Genomic DNA, 24,644 nt, shown 5'->3' on the forward strand with positions numbered 1-24,644 from the left:
AGATTCTTTCAATTATTCCTATATAGACTTTTTCTTTTGTCGTTTTCGAGGTCTTAACCTGCATTAGACGGTGAAGTACATATCTGGATAGCTTGTTCCAGACCTCTACAACTGTTTGTATCAAGAATTGCCTCCAAATCAGAGACATAATTCCCTCGTAATCTCCTTTTGAAAGATGAACAGATTATACCTTTAAGTGTTTTTTTGGTGTTTTTAAAGTTCATTTGAAAATAAATAAATATAAGTGAAGACCAAAAGTAGTATTTCAAATCTACACAACCTAACAACTTCCAATAAATTATTGGACACTTTAGATCTCATGAAAACATATTTCTCCTGCTGTAACACTGCATATTGCAGATACACGGCATACCTACTAATCACTGAAATCTAGCTTGTACCCACTCTGTCATTATATACAGGTTTTCTTTTACTGAGGCAACATCTGTTCAATTATCTGATAGGTTTGGCTAACATGGCATAATAGCTAGCAGGAAGTTAGAGGGGAGTTCTAGGTTTTCTCCTGCAATACAGCAGAAACACAAATATAACAGCTGGACTAAATGTATACACATTACATTTCACTCCTTCCCTTTTGCACACTAGCAGTAGACACCTGGTGTGTCCAAGACATAACTGAAATAAAAGCAGTTTCTTTAAAATCAGTCATATTTCCATGTTTTTCATTGCAAGTACAGTGCTCTGCAAGAAGCGATAACTTAGTACATAAAGAAAAGAGACAAGTCTACTGAAGTAACACAAACATCTTATGTAATCTTAGCTTGAAAAGGCAAGATGATATTGTACAGATGGCCTTCACTGTGAAAGTCTTCTCAGCTGATGCTCAAGAGCAAAATAATATGACCGGGAAGGATTAATACTGACAATATGACTCATGAAACTGTGATGAAGTCAAATTTATTTCAGTTGTCCTTTTATTTATTTTTAAGAGGGATTATAAATTGGGGCAGAATTTAGCTTCAGCTTTGAATGAATTAACCTTTAAATACAGGAAAAGTTCACCCACCTTCCTTAGATGTTGACTTTTTATTGCAGTAGTCACTTTTACGGTTTCTTTTCAACCAAGCCAAGTCTGGAAAAGAACAGAAAATGCCATCTGTGCGACTACAACAAACCCTTATCATGAGCTTCAGATTCAGTGTCTGTTTACTCACCAAGCAATTTCACTTTGGCTTCAAAGGTTAATTAGTGTGGAGAAACAATTAACAGAAATTGGACAAAAATCTCTAACAACATTTAAGATATGTAATAAGAAACAGGCCTACACATATACAGGCTACCTCATATTTTTTAAGTAAGAAATCAGGAACTTAGCATTTTAAAATGTTTATTTAATGAATCTCTAAAATAAAATCCCATATATCTCTGGACATTACAAAGCAGCAGCAGCAGCAGCAGCAGAGTCTTTCATTTTGTTAGGTTAATGATTATGGAGAACCTATGAAGTGAAGTGGGAAGAGTCAAAAACTAACAAAATTAATTTATAAAGTCGGACGGACATTCTTATTCAAAACACTACTCATAACTTTACCGAAATCTGACAGTTAGTCTGTTTGAAAGGCTGTTGACTTTCCTACTGGCATTTCACACATTGGAAAGGTTTTGTCAGAAATGCAAATTAGGAAATAAAAACATTCCTGCTGAAAATGTAGTTTCTCTCAGTCCTAGAAAAGTACCCATAAATAACACAAAGCTACTTAAGACTGTCTCAGCTATTTTCAGTTTTGAAGTCAGCAGCAATGCAAAATACTTTTTTTTTCCCATGGAGATACATACTGAAGCACTTTCTTGTACAATGAAGGCTTGTTAAAATGTCTTAGTAATAGCTTAACAGATACACAACAGAAAAACAGTGTGGTACACAATTGCATTCAGGATCTAAAAGACTTATTCCAAACAATACAGTACTATATAGAACCACATGTTGCTTCTGCTGTTTAAGAAAGGGGCCGGTTTCTTTTTATTGATCACATCAAGACTTAAAAGTTTGAAGTTCAATGCCATCACTACTATGATGCCAAGCGGGCATTTTTGTTCAGTCTGTGTTCCTGAAGTGTGGCTCCACAGGCCACAAGTAACATCAGACATACAGGAGCCCGGATGACGCGGCCCCCAGATAAACGTAATAAGAACAATGAAAAGTAACAGTTACACTCTCTTAATGAAGCGACACACACATACAGGACCGTGTTCTTGGACTGTGATATTCGCTTACAGGAACATCGGGTTACTGGTTTGGTAAAGAGCACTGTTTTAAGGCATAGCTCTGAGGATTTATGGAGAGTTCTCTAAAGAGGTAGAGCAGCATTAAAATGTGAAATTGATAAGCTTCACATGGACCATATCCCAGTTTTTTTTTCTTTAATAATCATAATATACTGCCATGTTTGCAGTTAATGAAATTGAAAGTAAACACTGTCTAATAACCAAGTTTATGAAGACCTGTGGTACGTGGTATTCCAGTGGTCCACAGAACGGCAGTACCGCAAAATGATACAGTGCGAAGAAAGGATGCATAGTGATAAGGCTCAACTGCTCAGTCTGCTACCCATTAGTCTCACAGTGTTGAAATAAAGCCAGCTACACTGACATTCTCCAGAGCGGAGTATTCATCCTCTATTTAAAAAGGAGACTATTAGCCAGACACAGATGTGTGGAAGGAGGAACACACTTTCTTCCAGCCTCTCTGAACATCACTTGTTGTTTCCAGTTACGATCTGCAGAGCAGGCATGTGTGTAAATACAGCCACACACATGGATCACCCTCGTGAGGCAGGATATTAAGATTTTCATTCCCCCTGAACCCTTCACTACACTGAACTTGTTCTTGGCAATTCCAGCCCTCAGGGGCTGATTCCTGCGAGCTTTCGACACACCTTCCCACTGGTAACTGGAAAGAACAATTGGCTCAGACTTTTCCAATTAAAAAGTGAATTTCATGCAATGAGGACAAACGAAAACCAGGGGACCCTGTGGCATTCAGGGACTGAAGAAACCCCTCCCTGGTCTACCATTGAAAAGCTGTGCAAAACAGCTGTGGAGGTGGAAAAGTGCAAAACCATACAAGATTAAGCCATGAAAGGATCCTCACTATTAAAAAACACAAAAATGTCCTCAAGGTAAGGCTTTCTGGACGAGTCCCCGACATTCTGGGAGGTTAATTCCGGTAGCGAGGCGGGCACGGGGCTGGGGCTCCCTCCATAGGCGTCGAGCTGGGCACGCTCATGAGCTGGCCGGCGTGCATGCGCTCGTTGACCCGCAGCTGGCAGCCGTCCTGGAGCATGCGCAAGGCGATGCGGGCGATGTTGCGGGAGTCGTCCAGGCCGCTATGAGGCCGGCCTTCATACTTCATCCCCAGCTTCTCCAACATGCTGCTCAGCTTAGTCTGAGTCCTGGGCACCTGGGGAGAGGAAGCAAGGTGGAGCTCAGCACCAGGAACCTGACCGCAGGTGGCAGCGCTCCCTCAGCAATGAGCCGACAGTTCGGACGGGTTTCAGGACGGGGTGTGGAACGACACTGACAGACACGAAGGGCCGTTATAATCAAGAACAGCTGCAAGTGGGTCGTACTTATGAAATTGGGAAGAAATGAGGGAAGGTGATTCAAATAGCGAGAGGATATCGGAATTCTTCTCACAACCTGGTGTTTAGCACGTCTTACCAGGGGAATCGGTTCACCCAGTTTCTCCCATGTTGCTTATGAATCAACACAGACCCGTGCAGCTGTTCTTCAGTTATAAGGATCAATTATCAGTCTGTGTCCTTCAAAACCCCTCCCAGAAAACACGATCAGAATGACTTCCATTCACAAAGATGTGGTCTCAAACTAGAATGAGTTTGCATTAAAAGTTTTTAAATTAGTGTGTGTATTTTGAGTATTAAAATGTACAAAAGAAGAATGACTTAAAAAAAATATATCATAGCTGCTTTATAAATGGGATGTAAAATATAGTTATTAGAGATGGGAACAGAAGGTGGTGCTCTCAGTCTGTTAAAATAATTGTTTGAGAAATACTTTCTATGTCATCCCAGCAACAGAATAAACAGCCATTTCTCCCCCTCTGACATCTGACAGTGAACAAGTGATGAAACGGTACCTTCATTAACATTAACATTGTGTCAGTTCATTACAAAGCATCTCTGGACATTGACAAACCTTTCTCTGATCTATTCTGCATCATTTGAAATGTTTTTGTGAGCAGTAGGAGTGAGGATATAAATAAATGACTTCAATCACCAAACATCAAATTGTGAAACAGATGTTAAAAATACCCAAAACGTACTGGATAGTACTGTGCTCACCTTGTAAAAGTTCCCATAGGATTTGCGGATGTTGATCCATTTCTTGGCAAATTGAGGATATCTGATCTGACTTACCCGGCACTGAATATTTAAGAATTTACTCATATCCCAGGATCTGAAAAAAATAAATACAGAATATACATTACAAAATAAAACCGAGACATACAAATATTCCTGTCTATGTGCTTTCCCTCTATGCTGTGGTGATAGGAAGTTCTAATTGTGACCCTTACCACAATTAACGAAACAGAAAGGCTGTGGAATAAACAAATATACATTTTACCACTTGTTTACGCAAGGTCCGCAGAGACAAAAATAATGTGGCAGCTTTGAAGACCTGAACATACCCATCGGTCAAGACTGCGTATTTGTATTTTGTTCCCAGTTCTCTCTCCTGAAGCCAGACCACAACCTTCTGAAGAACATCAGGGAAGGTGTCAGCTTTGTCCACGGTTTCCTTAAAAAAGGCAAAGGTCATGTTCATGAGTTTATTTTCCCACAAAGGGGTTCAAATAAGAATAAATAATGAGCCAGTTATGCTTTAACTTTTTCAACAGTATGCCAGAAGGCTCACTGTAACCCCTCTGTGCTCCCCTTCCTCCTGTGCTCCTCCTTTTCCACCCTCACCCCTACATGGTGGAATGACCGTACCACAGAGGTCAGGACTACACAGTCCCTGACCATCTTTCAGCGATTACTCAAGACTGTACCTGTAATACAGCAGCCTAATCTCCTGGTCTGCTCAGCACTGTTGCTCTTATGCACTCTCATGATCCTGTTTAATTATATATTGTTGGCACTTCTTTCGAATTACTGTAACATCTCCAAAGCCTACCCCTGCCTTTAGCACATACCTAGGACTTAACTGTATTATGTCTGCACTTGTTAGCTCATTGTACTAGGATTTATGGTTATTGTATTTTGTACTGCTTGCAGCACTGCACTTTGTGATGCTTTGTACACTGTAAGTCACCCTAGATAAGAGTGTCTGCTAATAAATAAATAATCATAGTAATAAAAAAGGAGAAAATATATACCTGTGTGATCCCTGTTAGCTGGACACAGAAGTCTGAAAGATCTGGATGAATTTCTGGTTTTACATATGCTTGAAATGTATCTTCCTATAGAGAGAAAAACAATGAATTGACTTAATTTCATCAGGTGCAGGTGCCATAAAGCTTCGTTCAATACATTATTGTATTAGTTTTACCAATAAGACCAACCTTCAGAAAAAATAGGAGATTTCAATCTTCTGAAGGACAGTATTACACATATTTATTTTAACATTAGCCAAGGTCTGTATGATCCTGATCCACTTTGCAAGTGACATATTATAAACCATGCGAGACAGCAGCTCTCCTTTCAATGCTAATTCAGGCAATCTACCTTAGCAGTTACATTAATGTTTTATATCAGATTGCAGGGGAGTGTGGAATTGAATGCAGACCAAGGCTAGATAACACATATATATTAGCTGTCTTTATCCCTCGTCCCCCATGTGGAACAATGTAAGGGGGAAAATGAGCATGTAAGGAGATTAGTGCATCAGTGTGTGAAAGAGGCTTTAAATGAATATTGATGACATTTACAGCACATACATTGATTTAGTGTACCATTGAAAATAAAGCAGTAACCTGCAGCTTAGAAAACCATGTACTGAACTATGGGAGGATATAACAGGCATTTCACTCACCATCTCCAGGGTTCGTGTGTTGATGAGGACCATGGGGAATTCGATGATCTCGTGGAGATAATCGGGTGGATTGCTCTCCTCACAGGTGGCTTCGAAATCCACCACACAGATGTAGTCGTAGTACGTGTCTGTGCTGTTGTTCTCCGCCACCACAGACTGCATCAGCTTCTGCTTCTTGTAGTAGCTTTTCAGCCTCTTCTTTAGCACATCTTTGACACCCCTGCATTATGCCAGCCAAGGGAAAACATGAGCGTCTCACAGGGAGTGGTAATCACTGCCCTGACTATGGGGAACAAGCCAGTGGGTTGGTTGTGTGAGCAGTGTAATGGTAAATACTGGGTTACTATGGTTATCCATAATTCTCCATTTAAACGGACACAGTGTAGGAAGGTAGAGGAGCAGGAAGAAAATGAAGCAGATCATATAAAAATACACTGGAAATCTCTGCATGAGCACAAAATCACCATACTAAAGCAATGGCCTGAAATCCACATTTTATTACTATATTGTGCACATTTGCCCCTACAAATAAGGAAATTAATATCGGAATGTTTAATGTCTGTATTTCTCCTCAGAGCAACCTTTAAAATTAAGAATTTATTAATTTACATTAATAAGAATTACAGGGGCTTTCTGTGTGTAAAGGTTTGGAGAGACTTTTTAGTTTATGAGTGACATCAGTGAGACCGCAGCCTTAATGACAGATGCAATGAACAGCCTCGCACCATCTCTTGTGCATACATGTACGCAAAAGCCTTCAACTCACCTGGTTTCTAGTTTTAACTCTGCCAGCTTGGTGCGGAGTTCATCCTTGTTCATCCTGTTGATGTGGCCATTGGCGACGGCAATCTCCTTGTACACAGGGTCGCTGAAATCACTTTTACTGGGGACGCTGCAGTCAGCAGCCTCTTCTGCAGCGCCATCTGGTCTACAGCAGGACTTGCTCTGAAAACACACAAAAGCAGCTTTGGGAATTGTTCCTGATCACTTGAGCACTACACCTCAGGGTTTATCTGCTCCTCTTGCCACACAAATCAGTTTCCCCCTTTCTGCCAACAACACTGATCATGTAATGAATCAATACAAACATTCACAGTTGTTCTGCAGTTCTAAGTTTCAATCTTTAAAGTCGATGTGATTGTACACCCCTGTGAGAAAACCGTCTGAACAGTGTGTGCAATGCTAGTTCCCACAAACAGAGCTTTCTCCGCCATGACTTCTCATATATATAACGATCTTTTGCAGATATTTCAATATTATAAAAGCAGAAATTATCTCACTTTTTATTCTGTACTATTGACATACGTTCATATCAAAACACTGTGGCAATGGAATGGCTGACATCAAATTTACATTACTGATGACTGATACTGAAAAACCTGACCTACAGTATATATATATATATATATATATATATATATATATATATATATATAAGCAATAATTGAGCTCTGAACAAAAACATAATGAAGTTTTAATACAAATATTAAGCAGAAATAATTTCATATTCTACAAATGTAATGTTTTGTGCCAAACATTATTTTGTGCTTACTGAAAGTGCTAGTAAGCAATAAGTATGTTTTAGTGCACTTACTTCAACATTGTCTCGCATCTCTGGAGTAGTAAACTGCAGCTTGTTTTCAATTTGCGTTTTTATATTCTCCTTCTGGTCCTGCATTATCATGTTGGGTAAAATGGATCAGCTCCGATGTCTAAATTATCACAGAGTACACAGCTATTATCCTCAGCAGACACGTTCCCGCTATATTACCAGCTGGTGCTTCCACAGTCCCCTGCAATCTGATATATTCAATTTAAACTTGGGGATCAATAAAAAAAATACTAAAATTATATTATATTGCAGACAAACTGAGCATTATGTTGGCATCTAATCTCTTTATTTCCGTTGCTGAAGCAAAAGTCACACCCGTATGCGTTTAAAATAAATCTATAACATTTCAAAATGAGCTCTTCTTCCTCCAGCGATGACAACATCCGGCCGCTACTCCCGGTTCATGCAATGTATTTCCGGGTCGCGCTTGAGACACAGCGGCGGCGGCGGCGTCTCTAGAGCCCCTGGCGGCGTGGAAGAGCAGTTACATCGAAAATGAAGGGGACAGAGAAACTGTGAAGACCTGCAATCGCATTTCTCCCTGAGCAAAGCTGCTTTTATTACTACTACTACTGCAGTTCTTTCTTTATATGTCCACAAATGAACTTCAAACAACAACAACAAGATCTAAAAACATAAGGCATCTGAACGGATACATAGAAATGCAGAATGGTATTTCATTCACGTTATAGTAGCTAATACTAGTAAATATCGGATACGTCAATTTGACGAGGTCAGCACAGTAAATAACAAAAATAAAAAAATACACTACTTTCTGACTTCAGTCAATTATTTAAAAAGTACAAATAATACTAATCCATATCAGTTTCCAGTTGCTCGACGACACACGTGTTCCAACTTAACTTACTGATGTGTTTACATATATTATTACTTGTTAAACACATTCATAGTGAGTACATTCAAGACACACAATTAAGCAAACGTCCCCTTTGCAGAAATACTTAAAGCGTCTTAGTTCAAACTGAAACTGGATCTCACTTTTGTGAACACAAGGTAGTGGTTGATTTGATTTGACACATTATTAATTAATGTGTTCATTAATAGGCTGGGCTTGCCCGCTTAATAGTAATATCATACATCAGGCCATTTTGGTTATCAAAACAATTTCAGAGTCATATATATATATATATATATATATATATATATATATATATATATATATATATATACTCACCTAAAGGATTATTAGGAACACCTGTTCAATTTCTCATTAATGCAATTATCTAACCAACCAATCACATGGCAGTTGCTTCAATGCATTTAGGGGTGTGGTCCTGGTCAAGACAATCTCCTGAACTCCAAACTGAATGTCTGAATGGGAAAGAAAGGTGATTTAAGCAATTTTGAGCGTGGCATGGTTGTTGGTGCCAGACGGGCCGGTCTGAGTATTTCACAATCTGCTCAGTTAGTGGGATTTTCACGCACAACCATTTCTAGGGTTTACAAAGAATGGTGTGAAAAGGGAAAAACATCCAGTATGCGGCAGTCCTGTGGGCGAAAATGCCTTGTTGATGCTAGAGGTCAGAGGAGAATGGGCCGACTGATTCAAGCTGATAGAAGAGCAACTTTGACTGAAATAACCACTCGTTACAACCGAGGTATGCAGCAAAGCATTTGTGAAGCCACAACACGTACAACCTTGAGGTGGATGGGCTACAACAGCAGAAGACCCCACCGGGTAACACTAGGAAATAGGAAAAAGAGGCTACAATTTGCACAAGCTCACCAAAATTGGACAGTTGAAGACTGGAAAAATGTTGCCTGGCCTGGTATACACATATACACACTCACCTAAAGGATTATCAGGAACACCATACTAATACTGTGTTTGACCCCCTTTCGCCTTCAGAACTGCCTTAATTCTACGTGGCATTGATTCAACAAGGTGCTGAAAGCATTCTTTAGAAATGTTGGCCCATATTGATAGGATAGCATCTTGCAGTTGATGGAGATTTGTGGGATGCACATCCAGGGCACGAAGCTCCCGTTCCACCACATCCCAAAGATGCTCTATTGGGTTGAGATCTGGTGACTGTGGGGGCCAGTTTAGTACAGTGAACTCATTGTCATGTTCAAGAAACCAATTTGAAATGATTCGACCTTTGTGACATGGTGCATTATCCTGCTGGAAGTAGCCATCAGAGGATGGGTACATGGTGGTCATAAAGGGATGGACATGGTCAGAAACAATGCTCAGGTAGGCCGTGGCATTTAAACGATGCCCAATTGGCACTAAGGGGCCTAAAGTGTGCCAAGAAAACATCCCCCACACCATTACACCACCACCACCAGCCTGCACAGTGGTAACAAGGCATGATGGATCCATGTTCTCATTCTGTTTATGCCAAATTCTGACTCTACCATCTGAATGTCTCAACAGAAATCGAGACTCATCAGACCAGGCAACATTTTTCCAGTCTTCAACTGTCCAATTTTGGTGAGCTTGTGCAAATTGTAGCCTCTTTTTCCTATTTGTAGTGGAGATGAGTGGTAACCGGTGGGGTCTTCTGCTGTTGTAGCCCATCCGCCTCAAGGTTGTACGTGTTGTGGCTTCACAAATGCTTTGCTGCATACCTCAGTTGTAACGAGTGGTTATTTCAGTCAAAGTTGCTCTTCTATCAGCTTGAATCAGTCGGCCCATTCTCCTCTGACCTCTAGCATCAACAAGGCATTTTCGCCCACAGGACTGCCACATACTGGATGTTTTTCCCTTTTCACACCATTCTTTGTAAACCCTAGAAATGGTTGTGCGTGAAAATCCCACTAACTGAGCAGATTGTGAAATACTCAGACCGGCCCGTCTGGCACCAACAACCATGCCACGCTCAAAATTGCTTAAATCACCTTTCTTTCCCATTCAGACATTCAGTTTGCAGTTCAGGAGATTGTCTTGACCAGGACCACACCCCTAAATGCATTGAAGCAACTGCCATGTGATTGGTTGGTTAGATAATTTCATTAATGAGAAATTGAACAGGTGTTCCTAATAATCCTTTAGGTGAGTGTATATACATACGAGAAGACACACAAAACGATAATAGCGATTTTTTCTCACGCTTTCTACATCCAGGAAAGCTCCGTATCTGCAGTGCGATTCTTGATCTGACAACAGCTTCTAACAAAGCCACATGAATGCAACAAAGCAACAGAATTAATGCACAAACCTCTTATTCCTAAATGCCATCCTGTCCATTTCTAAAACTACAATTCAACACGTGAGCAATATATAAAGAAAATTAGATTTTGTAGCCGCACTCTCACTTATTCGGCATTTAGACAGAACTCTTGTATTATAAAAGCTTCATTTTATTGAATCAGGTGAGCGGAGTCTTTGTGGCTTAAGCTGCTGCCATTCGTGCCCCAATAATGACCTCTCTTTCAAAGTCATTTAGATCATTTCCTCTTGCCGTCTTGATCCAAAATCTAGGTCAATTTAAATTTACCTTTCTCTTCCTTTTGTCAGAACAAAAGTTAATCTCACACTGAGATTTATTTCTCAGGAATCTCCCATCCAGAGAAGCATTTTAATCTGCTGATCCACCTTTTGCCTATCAATTACCAAGTTTAAAATGAGAAGTTTTGGTACACCTTAGCAGTATATTGTCTTTCAAAAATGTACAAAAATAAAATAAACACTTTAATTAAATTATATTGCTAATCCTTATGGACGTGCAATCATCAAAATCAGGTGTTTCCCTTCTGTCATAACTTTCTTGCACTATTTGCATTGTATCTTCTCTGAATTGTGATGTCTAACTCTAGGACCGGATGTAGAGCTCCTTCCTACAGATGTCTAGCTTTCAGCTGAGCTACAGAAATATGTAACAACAACTAAAGCACTGAACTAAAAAATAAACAAAAAACCACAACTTCTGCAATGAGAGTGCACCTTTGAACCTAAAATTAGCAGCAATAACTTTTTTGATAGGGACCTTCTCCAATATAAAATGACATGCACTGCAATGTAATAGAGATTGTCTATTACAAAAAAGATTCTCTCTGGAATACAGCCATAAAGAGCATAACGAGTCTATTGCAGAGACATAAAATTGTATTACTGAGGGTAGCGACAAAATGAAAATAATACAATGCATTTCTGGAAATGTACATCAGAAACAACTTCACAGTTAATAACCTATACACACACACAAAAGTCAATAATGAACTGTTCATAACCTGTATGACTTTCCAAAGAAAATGAGACCATTAATCAGTTTGCCACTGTTACCACAAATGTTGCTGTTCAAAAATATATTCAAAAGTTCCATAGATGTACATGGACAGATATGTGGTATAACATACAGAATAATACAACGTAGATATAAAGTTAAACCTTTCTTAGTGTGCCATTGTGGTGTGCCTCCCTACCCTCACCAAACACTTCCATACTGGCAGTACACCTAATAGTCTGCCATGGTAGCATTCACAGAAAACCAGCCTCTTCAAAGCACATGAGCCCTTGATACACTCCTTTACCAAGAGAGGCCTGTCCTATTACTTTTGGTCATTCAGTTTTATTTCAGGTTTATAAAATTAAATAAGAGATCTTAGGGGGTGGGTTGCTTTCTGCTTTCTCACTTCTCTTTTCCTTTTCCTTTTCTAATGTCTAGTTTTCAGCTCTAGCCTGATCCAATCTATTTAGCTAATCTAATCTCACTCAGACAATGCCAACCAAACAATCGTCCAAATATACAACACAGAGCAAGTCCCAATTATCAGTGACAGTGCTGTATGGGCAGAAATGCTACTAAAAGTTGAAGTACACTTAATTTTGTATTCTGGTGGGGGCAGGAAACAAACAAAACAAACTTTACCCTCAAGCTTGTTGTGTGCCTTTAATATATATATATATATATATATATATATATATACACCGATCAGCCATAACATTATGACCACTGACAGGTGAAGTGAATAACACTGATAATCACATTATCATGGCACCTGTCAGTGGGTGGGATATATTAGGCAGCAAGTGAACATTTTGTCCTCAAAGTTGATGTGTTAGAAGCAGGAAAAATGGGCAAGCGTAAGGATCTGAGCGACTTTGACAAGGGCCAAATTGTGATGGCTAGAGCATCTCCAAAACTGCAGCTCTTGTGGGCTATTGAAAAGTATGAAAAGTAGTCCAAGGAAGGAAAAGCGGTGAACCGGCGACAGGGTCATGGGCGGCCAAGGCTCATTGATGCACGTGGGGAGCGAAGGCTGGCCTGTGTGGTCCGATCCAACAGACGAGCTACTGTAACTCAAATTGCTGAAAAAGTGAATGCTGGTTCTGATAGAAAGGTGTCAGAACACACAGTGCATCGCAGTTTGTTGCGTATGGGGCTGCGTAGCCGCAGACCAGTCAGGGTGCCCATGCTGACCCCTGTCCACTTCCGAAAGCGCCTACAATGGGCACATGAGCATCAGAACTGGACCACGGAGCAATGGAAGAAGGTGGCCTGGTCTGATGAATCACAAGTTCAAGGTATTGACTTGGCCTCCAAATTCCCCAGATCTCAATCCAATCGAGCATCTGTGGGATGTGCTGGACAAACAAGTGCGATCCATGGAGGCCCCACCTCGCAACTTACAGGACTTAAAGGATCTGCTGCTAACGTCTTGGTGCCAGATACCACAGCACACCTTCAGAGGTCTAGTGGAGTCCATGCCTCGACGGGTCAGGGTTGTTTTGGTGGCAAAAGGTGGACCTACACAATATTAGGCAGGTGATCATAATGTTATGGCAGATCGGTGTATGTGTTAATACATTTCCTTTGTATAATTGTCTTTGTGTGACTTGATGAACATTTTATTGAATATTATTTGACTGATACTTTCATTCAGGGAAACTCACCTTGACAAAAACACATAGAATTTAAATGTTCAAGAAACAAGAGGGTTATATGGTGCAAACAGCACGTAGTGATTTATATGCCAACAATTTTAGAGACCTGATGGGAGATACGTGGCAGTGGATTGATTTATGACTAACAGAATGAACCTGTCATGAGTCAAGAATGACTCTCAGAGAGTAGAATTGTTGTGCAAAAAAGTTACATAGGTAACTGGGTAAGTATGCACACTTTGCAACCTCTACACCCAACAATATACATAGATCACCTTTCAGTGCCAACCAATTGTTGCAGAAAGATGACTCTTTTGTTATTGTTGTTGCTCAATTTCTTTTATGGGATGGCTTGAGAAACATGTTTTGATGACTGGCGTGACTGTTAAACTGCACAACATAGACTAGTGTTGAGAAATTGTTGTCATTCAGTCTTAAAACCCTGTCCAGTGGTAAAGTGCCCTGAGGATAATGCAGTCAAGTTTATGACTGATTTCTTAGTGTTAAGCGACTTACCACTTTGCCTGTGAAACCTTTACATAAGTTCAACATTTCATGTGAGATGTGAATAAATGGTTATGACAGGTGGGGAAGCAAAGGCATGAACATTAGGAGGTGGGTACTTCTAATTTGTTGGGTTAAACTGAATGGGATGGTCTTCTCATGATCGATTCCATTAGTGCCGTGTCACTATATAATTAAGTCTGGGCATCGCTGTTGTAGCACCTTATTTTTCAGTCTACACAAAGCACAATGACAGAGCCCTGACTCATATGAGAAGTAAGACTTTCTATAACACTGCTGATAAAATCACGCAATCTTTTAATTTCCTGCTCATTTACGGAATCGGTTTCTTCTGGTTTCGCACCCTACATTTAAAATTGTTTACCAGCCAGTGGGCTGCCTGGCTTAAAGGAGTGCCTCTTGGTCAGTTGTGTAATTATTACTTTGTTGAATCATGTTCTTTGCCACATTCAATTTCTACATCCTGCCGTTTGCATTTTCATCTTTAGAACGAATGGGCCTCAGGATAATCAGGGGGAAAATACTAAATAAGAAATTAGAAAAAGATTGTGCCTTTCAGAAGGGTATAAATATGCTTTATAAATCACATATCTCGAGCTAACTAACTCTGATATATGAAATACTTTTGAACACAAGGCTGTTTTCGGTTGAACCATATATAGACAGCCCATAACAATCACCTTTGATGTCTTGTAATTAAAATACGATAACTGCATATAGGTCAACCAATGAGTTTTGGCTTTGAGACAAACATTTAAGAACAAAACTGTACTGGAAATTATTAAACAATGTTACTGGTTAGGGTTCAAATTTCAGTAACCGACTAAGCTGCTTTTGCCAAGAAAAGTGACCTCACTGTCTGTTATTAACCTTTTTGTTTTTGTTTTGAAGTTGTATGTAATCCCCAGTTTGATGCTCAGGGGGCACAAACAGAAGTGAGTAAAAAGCTGAAATTACCTTAACAGTGTGCCTGTCTACAGGACCCCCCATACCCTATCATATCTACAGTCTTTCACACTTAAATTCCTGAGCAGTAGAAGCATTTCAAAAGCCAAATGCAACTTCATTATCCAATTAACAACCTTTTAGACTTCCTGTAACGTTGGTACAATATTTTAATCTGCTTGTTGACAGGCATGCTAAAGGTTCAAAAGATATCCGTTTACAACACCTCTAACAAGGGGGGGTGGAGGAAGAAGGATTAGCTCATATAAACTGGGTGGTGGATAGTTTTACCACTGATCATTTTATTTAAAAACAAAATTATAGTAGTGTCAACAGATGGCATCTATACATTTTTTTTTCTACTTACAGTAAATGCAACAAAGAAGCAATGATTGTTTCTAAAGTGAGGCTAGAAGCCAACAATGATAATAATGACCTCCTTTAACTGAAGGTAAACAGCCATTAGGGAAATGTTAGGCAGCAGGAGTGGCCGAGTACAAACTACAAAGGTAACCAAGTTGCATTTCATGCAGCACCTGTAGAAAATTGCAAATTCTAAAGATAAAGTAAATTAGCACAATCTACTGCTATTTCCTCCTTCCCGACTATGGAAATGTTCACTGAGGATCACAGACATTGTGGATTTTACCCTGTTCTAATGGTGTGAGGTTAAAGCTATCCATTAGGATCACAAACTGGCTGAACTGCAATTTCAGCTTCTATTCCTCCAATGAATATACCACAAATAACTTAATCTCCCAAATGTAGCTTTATCCTGGATAATTCTCTAATGCCTCAGATGGTAGATAGACCAACAGATTTTTAAGTGTTGCTTTGCAATTCTGAGTTCATATTTGAATGTGCAGTTCAATTGTGTGTTTGGTCCAGTTTAGAAGGGTATAGAAATAACAGGGTAGTCCTAGACTAGTGTTAATCTGGGTCAGTGAAACCAGTTGAGTTTTAGAAATACTAATTGAAATTAGCAACCACATGCCAGTGAAGTGAGCAAGCAAGAACCTGTACAATTTAATAACTTGTGAAAACTGTCACAAAGAAGTAATATAAGGTTCTCTGAAATGCTTTACAATTGAACAGAGCCTCCAAACTGTACTGCTGTCTGCCGCAGGGTGACTGGAGAGGAGCCAGATTGGCATTGATCGTTAAAAAGGTACGAGATGCGAGAACAAAGTTCATGGACTCAACTCCGATTTACGCTTCAGGCAGGGAGAACACTGCTGAAGCAAAAGAGAAACCGATCATTACACATCTCCACAAAACTCATGCATCATTTTTTTTAAACGGGCAGTCTCTCAGTCTCTCTCAGCCCCTTCAATACTTCACAATCTCCTTCATTGCAATCAATGAACAATCTACTGTCAATAAAAGCAACAAGTACTTCATCTCTGTCACTCAGAGACACAATTTCAGTCTTGGAGGACCAAAGCTCAACCTGTGGCACTCATTTAACCAAACATTTAAGAACTGGGAAAAGCTAGCCAACATTAGACGGAGTTAAAATGAGCAATACAAAACTTGAAGGCCCTGCTGTCCTACAGGAGTCGCGAACCTGTTGAACAGAATTACTGGAGTAAAGTTTGTGACTTTGTAGCATCATCTTGCATAACATGGCTATAGATTGTTCCTAGCAATTTGGTTATTCTACTTATGAAGACAATTACTTCATGAGAAATGGTTTGGTGATGGAGACATTATGTGATCCAGATAATCCAAAAGCAGAAGAGTCAATTTGGGAGGCCAGATTTGCTTTGACAAGGACTCCATTTAAATCAGAAACAGCTACTACATGGCAGAACACCTGATCCAGCAATGAAAGCATTCAGCACAGAGAACACTGCTAAAGTGACATGGGTTTACAGGTCAAGGGTCACTGTTACACAATCCATGGGTTTGGTCAGCCAGAGACATTAAAGGGAACATAAGTTTGTGAAGGAATAAATGACCGCTAACAACCGTAAAAATAAAACACTTTATTTACAAAACCTTTATTAATCTTTTCCTTATTTTTTTTTTACATAAAATATTCCATTGTCTCCTCAAAAAAAGTGATGAATTCTTACCTCATTTTAATTAAAAGTGCCCCCCCCCCGCCCCCCATACACAAATGTACCAAGGGATCCTTTTGATCAAAGCTTATAGTACAAGGCACTTTTTAGCATAACAAGCAAACTAAATTTCAGTACATCATAACAGAAGTTCTAGGAAATGTCTATGAAACCATTACAAATTTTGTATCGTTTTATTTTTAAATGAAGAGCTTCCAATGAACTGTGCATGCACACACACACCACTTCCCCTACCATTACTGAATGAGCTGGCGTGTAATAGCATCTAATGAGTGAGTCTAGTTTTGTGAATTAGTACTACAGTGCACACTTACATGTGAAACATCCTCAAAACACGAAACATGATAAAAGTAAAATTAACTGCATTTCCAAGAGGAACAAAGACCGAAACACAAAACTACTTCACATTATTCACATAGATATCTCCCTTTTATAGTGGTTAGTACTCAGACTTCACCCATTCTTTCTATGTGAAATAGTGTTGTTATATCTAGTTTAAAGTGCAGGAACTAGGTCAACATTTTCTCTCATTTTAACATTCCGATTGCCAATGGAAGAACAAACACCAGACAGTTCTATATGTTCCCGATGCTTTTTAATCATTTAGACTTCAAAATGGCATATTACGGCAGACATATCTTTTGATTTTTTTTTTGGGTGGGAGGACAAAATGTTTATTACATTCCAGCCCTAAGATAAGAAAACTAGAGGAAAAAGGAAAAAAAAAGTTAGTGATAAAATGGTTTTCCCTTAAATGTAACCCCCTTACATATTAGCATAAACCTAGTAAAACACCATAGAACGGTCACTCTGAAAATGCATTCTGATCAGCAAATAATGCTATTAAAACATACAAAACAGTGTCGCTACCCTTTTAGTTTGCTGAATATTAACAATTTAAAAAGTTTCATACATTTATTTTTTTAACCAACCATTCTTCTTTAAAAAAAAATATATATAACCATCTTTCCACAAAAGGGTTGTGCCACATGCACTCTGCTCAACTCATGCTCTTTAGTATATTTACCTTTTAAAATAACACTTGTTTCAACGTTGCAAAAAGGGCAAACTCTCCAGTTACAAATGTACAAGACCTTCTCATTTTGTAGGTTTTGCAAAGGGAAAACTGCAGCGTACAATGTAGCCATAAAAATGTGCACATCGGATTTCTTAATGTGCAGGTCTAGAACTCTTAACACAGGACTGATGTTGTTTCAGCTCATCTGAAAGCCACAGACCACTGTGCATTTCCACCACATCATAGGTGAACAGAGGGCATTTACTTTAATAAGAGTCTCAAACACCATGACAAAAATGCCAAGAACAAAATCTAGATATTGATTCCTTTGTTCATAAAAACCTTTTGAAACATGGAAAGGGATTTTAATGGGACGATTGTATTAATATAATTTGTTTTCTCTTTAAAAAAATAAATTACAGAGGGAGCTCTCAGATGAGGGATTAATGTTAAAATGTATTAATTAACAATGTTCACAAGGATTTACATCTCAAAAGGAATTGGGGGGGGAGAAACACTAAATTCTAGATTTGAGCTACATGCATTGAGCTAACCGAGGAAAAAAAGCCTTGTGTACGGAGATAATATTTCTGGCCCTACTGAACGAACACGAGATCAGACATATTACATGGAAAAATAATTAAAAATGTAATAGCCAAGTATATGCAAAAAATTCATTCAAAACAAAATTTGAACAACTTCATGCTTCAGCAGTGATGGCAAGTCCCTTTTTTCTAGCTAGGCAAAGGAAATATGGCTATTTTAATGGGACAAGTGATAATTCCTGCACTGCAGAAACCATACTATCTAGACAAGAACCACCCCTCTCCACTCCATATTTCACTCTTCCAGCAGAATATTGCAATTTCCCATCCTGGTTACAAAATGGTCTCTGTCAATTAAAAAAAAAAAGAATCTTCCTTTGAGTGCAAAAAGCAAGATCTTTCAGGAGAATGTACCATAGTTTAAGTGAAACTATTTTTGAGCAGAAGGTAAATGGTACAGCTATATACACTGAAAAGACCTATAAATAAATCAAAACAAGCCTAACCATTTTTTTTTACCTTTTCCCCGAGTAGTGAATCTTAATTGTACGCCCACTGGGCTTGAAGAAAAAGTATTGCATAATGCTACAGCAGACAAGTGTGATAGTCCATTGGCTGCATCTTTCTTCCTTCTGAATGTCGTGTGCTCCCCATCCGCAGTCGCTGAATAGCTAGCTTGCACGCTTTCATAAACAATAGCAGCAAAAGATAAAGTCAGAAGCCGTTATTTATACATTTGCATATAATCCCGAGTGTCAAGTCTCATGTCCCCCGTCACAACAATAAATACTGGCTTCAAAAATGTTCCCTTAATAGATTACAGGAAGCATAGAGTATTGCACCGAATAAATTGAAAAAGGTTGAAGGTTCTCTTTTTACAATGAAACTGGAATCCACAAGGATCATTCTCTTCAGATTGAATTCAAAGAGTGTCCATCTCCCAACTTTTCAATTCACACACAACTTTCAGTCTCATTGTACTATTCATCTTGTCAGAGGTCCCTACAGTGAATGTTACCTCACCACTCTTCAGAGCTCTTTGCACAGGTTCTCCATTTTAAACATAATCACAGACAATGGCAACATTAGACTACCTACTCAAACCTGGATCAACATTCAACGACGACAAGGTTAATAGTAAGGCCCAATTTTTTCGTAAGCAGCGTAACTCGGCCATTCTGGGAAGATTCCATACGAGCACCTGGGGCTGCCATACTGGTCGAAATGAATCCCCAGTTCCTCAAACGCTTGTTGGTTTCGCTGGTGATGGTCTCCGTTGATGTCATTCTGACACGTGTTTTTTAGCACTGATCTGACCACCTTGTAATTTTGGCCCCGATTGCTGTCCCAGAAGGTCAGGCCATTGCATTCGTAGGAGATGGCAAACTCAATACGTTCATGAGGGGGGATTTTGCTGGGCAGGCCGATCTCGAAGGAGAAGGTGTCCCGGTCGGAGCCCGTGTAAGTGTCCTTCACATATTGACACTCCACATCCTTGAAGCTCTTCCAGGTGTCGAAAGTGATGCGAACTTTGACGGACTTCTCAAAGGACAGGTTCTTCACCTTCACTGTGCCCACCAGGGCTTTGTCTCTCAGCATGCAGTTCTCCAGGCACACACGGTCACTCTCCAGCCGCTGGCGGAAGGCCAAGTAGTCTGCAGAGGGCTGGGCAAAGTCCAAGAGTAGGCGGTCCTGCTCTAAGGACATGTTCACCACTGTGTCGATGAGCTCCTGTATGTTGAGAGGGATGTCAATGGGGTCTTCAAACTCAGAGAAGATCTTGACCACGGTGAGAGAGAACCCCTTGTGGTCAGCGAAGGACACTTGTTTCTTGGCTCTGGACACCCCGCTTGAGCGACTGCTGACCTCTTGCTGCTTGACATTCTGGCTGGAGCTCTGGTGAATGCAGGGCCGCAGAGGCTTGGCCAGCTTGGGCCCCCTCTTGTAACAGAAGTCATCTCTCGCCAGGTACAGAGGCATGGCCAATTCTATGGGCATGCTAGACTTGTGAGGGAAAAAGCCTAGGACACTGAAACAAACCATAAAAAATACATTTAGCAACAGAAAATTATGTATACATATTCTTTACCAGCTTTATATATACACACACACATTTCAGGGATCATGGCAACTTTCCACAGCCACCTTGATGCTTCATAAATAATTTAGTGGTAACCTAGCATACCAGCTTCCACTGGAAACAAAACTAGAAATATCAAGTGACAAGAAAAGCAATCAAGGCTGAATGGCTGCACAAGAAACATGGAAAGAATCCCAAGGCCTCAAGTTTCAATCATCAACATCCTTTGCCAACAGATCATCCTAACCAATAGTATAAATTTTCTTGTTCATTATATTTTATGCAAGGGACCTATTGAATGTGTGCATTGTTAGGCAAATAAAAATACAGTGCTTAATAAAACTGATAAATTGGATAAGGAATCTTGATCAGATTAAGCACACGGTGACACCTGCCATTCCAAAAGAATTGAGCACACCCTAGTGCATTTTAATTGTTTCTCATGTTCTTAGTTTTGTTATAATTCATCCTAATAAAAAAAGACAAACACTTTTGCATTAACACCAAAATCATATAAAAGGCAAATGCATTCCTAGGCAATGGCCGTAGCACACCTGCCTCTAGAACAATCGGGCTTCTTGCTTACAACTGTGCGAATTGAAGAGGAGGACCAAGAAACCAAGTGGAGCACTGAGCTAACTTCTGAGTTACATCACCTTCAAACTCTGGTCAGTTATTTAAAGCATGTTAAACATTACCTACAGCACAGTTAAAAGCTTTTTTTTTTTTTTTTTTTAGATGGGTGCATAATATACATGAATGACCCACAAAAGCTTGTTTACTTGGTCAGAATATAATCCTTCCTCAGCACTGGTAACCACATCCCTACATTTACAGAGCTGCAAGACTTTAAATAAAACTTCAATTCCTCTACATGAATGCAAGTTACAATATTGTAACACTTTGCATAATTAAAATCTGAAAACCAGTGGAGAAAGCAAGTTTCAATTGTTAAATTCTTAATGTAGGCGATGCAAACAATACGTTTTATTAGGGTTGATGCAACATTAATATGTATAAAGTATGCCAAGGATTTTAATAACTGCTAATATTTAGCAGTACCTTTTGCAGTAAAAGAAAGTAAAGCCCGGGTGCTACCCATCAAACACACTGGCTACTACTGATGAACTGGGCCAGGCGACATTTTCGGGGACCTGCCAATGCCATTGCGGTCATCTGCATCTGCCGACGTACACCAACTTTCCACACAGGTTGCATCACCGGCCCATTAGTTTTAAATGAGATGTAAAAGTATTGAAATACAAGGTCACTGTGGCCGACGGTTTGCATTACTGAATCTCAGTAGTTTGATGTTAAATACAAGCACTTAAACGCCGGAGTTCAGTCGCCAACAGACACATACAAAGCACCGGTAAACTAACCCGCAACCTTTAAAGTAAGAAAATCAAGCATGCATTGTTAAGTTTCGGAAGAATTGGTTTAAAAAACGCATTGTGAAATTCCTCACCAAAATAAACGCACTTACAATTTGGCCCGAGGTGCGGTTAGGCGATCTGCGTGATGGAGGTTACTTGAGAGTATGAAGAATGCATAAAATAAAGTCTGGAAAATACATGTTTGCAATCTCAAAAAGCATAGTTTCAGCTGCAATACGGGCAGCATAGACAGCCTCAATACACCCTGCATACAGTACCGTGGTCCTGCAAGCTTTACATCACAAATAGATGCAGCCCAACATAAAGCACCCCCTCACCCCCATCCACCCCCTACATACATGACAAACCATGTTTCAAAGAATACCTGGAGGAGTTCATTGAAATGGCGAACAGACGCATACAATTGCAAAAGTGCGCAATGTGTTCGAGCCCTGCCAGCGTCTCTTCCTGGTTTCACCGAGAGGTTAAACCATCTTTCGGAGCCAATGGTTCTCCTTCCGTCAGGCAAAAGGAAATTAATCCAGCTCCCCATTCATCCCCGGACGCAACATCATTTTTAACAGCAAAAGTACGCGGAGGCATTGATGGAAAAGTTGCACCGTGTGCGCTGAACGCCTGACTACAGCAGAGCAAAACTGCAGCTGCCGTTTCCCAGGCCCCGAAGTGGCGGAGTGCAGCGCGGCTGCGTGTGCAAGGACGTGCGGCACCATTTCTGCTCCTCGCTTTGATTGCCGGACAAAACTTGGAGAAGTGCACTGTGGATTTTGAGCTGGAGCGCAGCAGCACTGTTGGTTTGGTAGATTTAAGTGCAGAACAAAATGTCTTGGTCTTATGATTTGGTATGAAACCGGTTTCCAAAAAAGCATGCATGGAAACCGGTACACATGCAATAATAACTGACACGGCAGAACTTCCAACAGCACACATGTGAATGACAATGACACCGGCAAAACTTCCTACAGGACTTACCTGGTGCAATTCATTTGAAACATTTGCAAGACTAGAATCACTTGTATCGCTTTAAAGTAGCGTTTTCACCGTCTAATTGTATTCAGTCTAACATGTGTCACCCCAGTTTTACTACCATCCTTCCCGACGCCCATCGACAGGTCATGGCTATTGATACACTGGAGCTACTTCAGCACAAACTGGCTTTGTACCACAAAATGCTTTCACGTGTAACTTTTCCCACAGCCAATCACCTGGCGGCGGATTCGCGGTCGGCCAATGGGGCGCCGCGCCCCCGGCCAGTGATCAGTGCATGATCACGTGATAATGCCCGGGCTGCAGACGGTCCAAACCCCGAGATCAATACTGCACTCACAGGAGTCAAAGTGCGGCCTGGAGTCAAGTCTGCTCCGTGTGTTTGCACAGGTTTTCTTCATTATGAGCTGAGCAACCATGCATGCATGCATGCGTGCATACATATCGTACAGCAGTATTACAAACAGAAAGAAAAGTGGGTTCAATATATGAAGCTGCATCAGTTCGTGTTAGCAAGGCGAAGCTGGCAAGTGCATACACTTCTTTGTATGTCCTTTAATGTGGTTCCATATTTTGTATACCCCATAGTGTTTTAACTTGTAACCAAGGGCTGGATATATCCCCTCTTCCCCGTTTACATGGGGACGGATTATTTGTTGGACCGGGTCTTGCAAGCAGTTCAATGAGGGGAAACAATAAAACGATCAAAAGGCCATAGTTACACAGGAATTCACAATACCATACAATGATGCCAAACATCATGGGTGTGTGTGTGGGGGGTAATCTTCTAAATGTTTGAAATGGCAAGTCAATTAATTGAGTGGAATACTTATTTTAATACATTTACTGTAAGTGCTTGTATCTAATAATTGATCTACTTGTCATGGATGTGCTAGTACTAGTGTACAGAGAACCTAACATACGCCATTTTTATACTGAAAATCGCAATTAACTGAACGCAATTATGTCGGTAGACACCGGGGTGGTTAAACATTCCTCATTGTGTAGACGTAATTATTATTAGGAGTATATTAATTGAAAAAAAAAGGCAGTACTGGAATTATTCATTTTATTATAATAATGAAAAAAAAGCTCATAACCAATCCACTATTTTGGTTAATAGGTATTTATATTCCCAAGATATTTAACAATGAACTTTTTGAATACTGAATACTGTTAAGGTATTTTTTTTGTTGTTGTTATTGTTTGCCATTTACATTTGTAAAGTAATGATGTAATTAAGCTGTCTACTACTGGATTCTAGAACAATAATGTTTAAATCACAACTTCAATTCAGAAACCATTAACAAAATCTGGGCTTTATTGTTGGCAAAGTGTTATTGTTTTATGTACATTAAATGTAATCAAAGGATACAAAAGGAGAGCAAAATACAACACATGAGTGACTCCACAGGAGTACCAGGCATTAAACATTCAAGCACATTTAAGGGTTTGGTTTATGCCCTGTTTTCTTTTTATAACAGATTGTTTTTGTATTTTTCTTTTGGCGGAGGCATTGCTGATAGGAATGGCAGATAACAATCCATGAATAAAGGCCAGAGAGTCAGACAGATAACATCTAATAATG

General features: G+C 39.8%; 2 protein-coding genes across 4 annotated transcripts; both read right to left on the reverse strand.

Annotated features, from left to right (window-relative positions):
• Positions 1-1,331: 1,331 nt before the first annotated feature.
• On the reverse strand, positions 1,332-8,010 carry eri1 (exoribonuclease 1). 2 transcript variants are annotated; one of them, XM_066710856.1, is made up of 7 exons: positions 7,610-8,010; positions 6,782-6,960; positions 6,016-6,235; positions 5,360-5,443; positions 4,670-4,779; positions 4,398-4,437; positions 1,332-3,421 (listed from the first exon to the last, which is right to left on the reverse strand). In XM_066710856.1, the coding sequence occupies exons 1-7, from the start codon at positions 7,697-7,699 to the stop codon at positions 3,179-3,181; spliced, it is 966 nt and encodes a 321-aa protein (XP_066566953.1). In that variant the 5' UTR covers positions 7,700-8,010; the 3' UTR covers positions 1,332-3,178. The 2 variants fall into 2 exon arrangements, with proteins under 2 accessions (XP_066566953.1, XP_066566952.1); XM_066710855.1 differs by having other exon boundaries at positions 4,323-4,437.
• An 8,911-nt stretch (positions 8,011-16,921) lies between these two features.
• Positions 16,922-23,234, reverse strand: ppp1r3b (protein phosphatase 1, regulatory subunit 3B). Of its 2 annotated transcripts, none has more exons than XM_066710858.1 (2): positions 23,042-23,234; positions 16,922-20,624 (listed from the first exon to the last, which is right to left on the reverse strand). In XM_066710858.1, the coding sequence occupies exons 1-2, from the start codon at positions 23,062-23,064 to the stop codon at positions 19,727-19,729; spliced, it is 921 nt and encodes a 306-aa protein (XP_066566955.1). In that variant the 5' UTR covers positions 23,065-23,234; the 3' UTR covers positions 16,922-19,726. The 2 variants fall into 2 exon arrangements, with proteins under 2 accessions (XP_066566955.1, XP_066566954.1); XM_066710857.1 differs by lacking the exon at positions 23,042-23,234 and adding an exon at positions 22,437-22,984.
• Between the last annotated feature and the right edge of the window lie 1,410 nt (positions 23,235-24,644).

The sequence above is a fragment of the Amia ocellicauda genome, chromosome 8 (assembly GCF_036373705.1).
Source record: "Amia ocellicauda isolate fAmiCal2 chromosome 8, fAmiCal2.hap1, whole genome shotgun sequence".
Lineage (NCBI taxonomy): Eukaryota > Metazoa > Chordata > Actinopteri > Amiiformes > Amiidae > Amia > Amia ocellicauda.

Excerpts from the sequence above, each read along its gene's own strand:
- ppp1r3b (XM_066710857.1), bottom strand. The coding sequence starts at position 22,471 with ATGCGTCTGTTCGCCATTTCAATGAACTCCTCCAG. Across the intron at positions 20,625-22,436 it reads ATTTCAATGAACTCCTCCAG|TGTCCTAGGCTTTTTCCCTC; the intron begins GTATTCTTTGAA and ends GGTTTGTTTCAG.
- eri1 (XM_066710855.1), bottom strand. The coding sequence starts at position 7,699 with ATGATAATGCAGGACCAGAAGGAGAATATAAAAACGCAAATTGAAAAC. Across the intron at positions 6,961-7,609 it reads AGATGCGAGACAATGTTGAA|AGCAAGTCCTGCTGTAGACC; the intron begins GTAAGTGCACTA and ends GTGTGTTTTCAG. Across the intron at positions 3,422-4,322 it reads CCTATGGGAACTTTTACAAG|GTGCCCAGGACTCAGACTAA; the intron begins GTGAGCACAGTA and ends TCCTCTCCCCAG.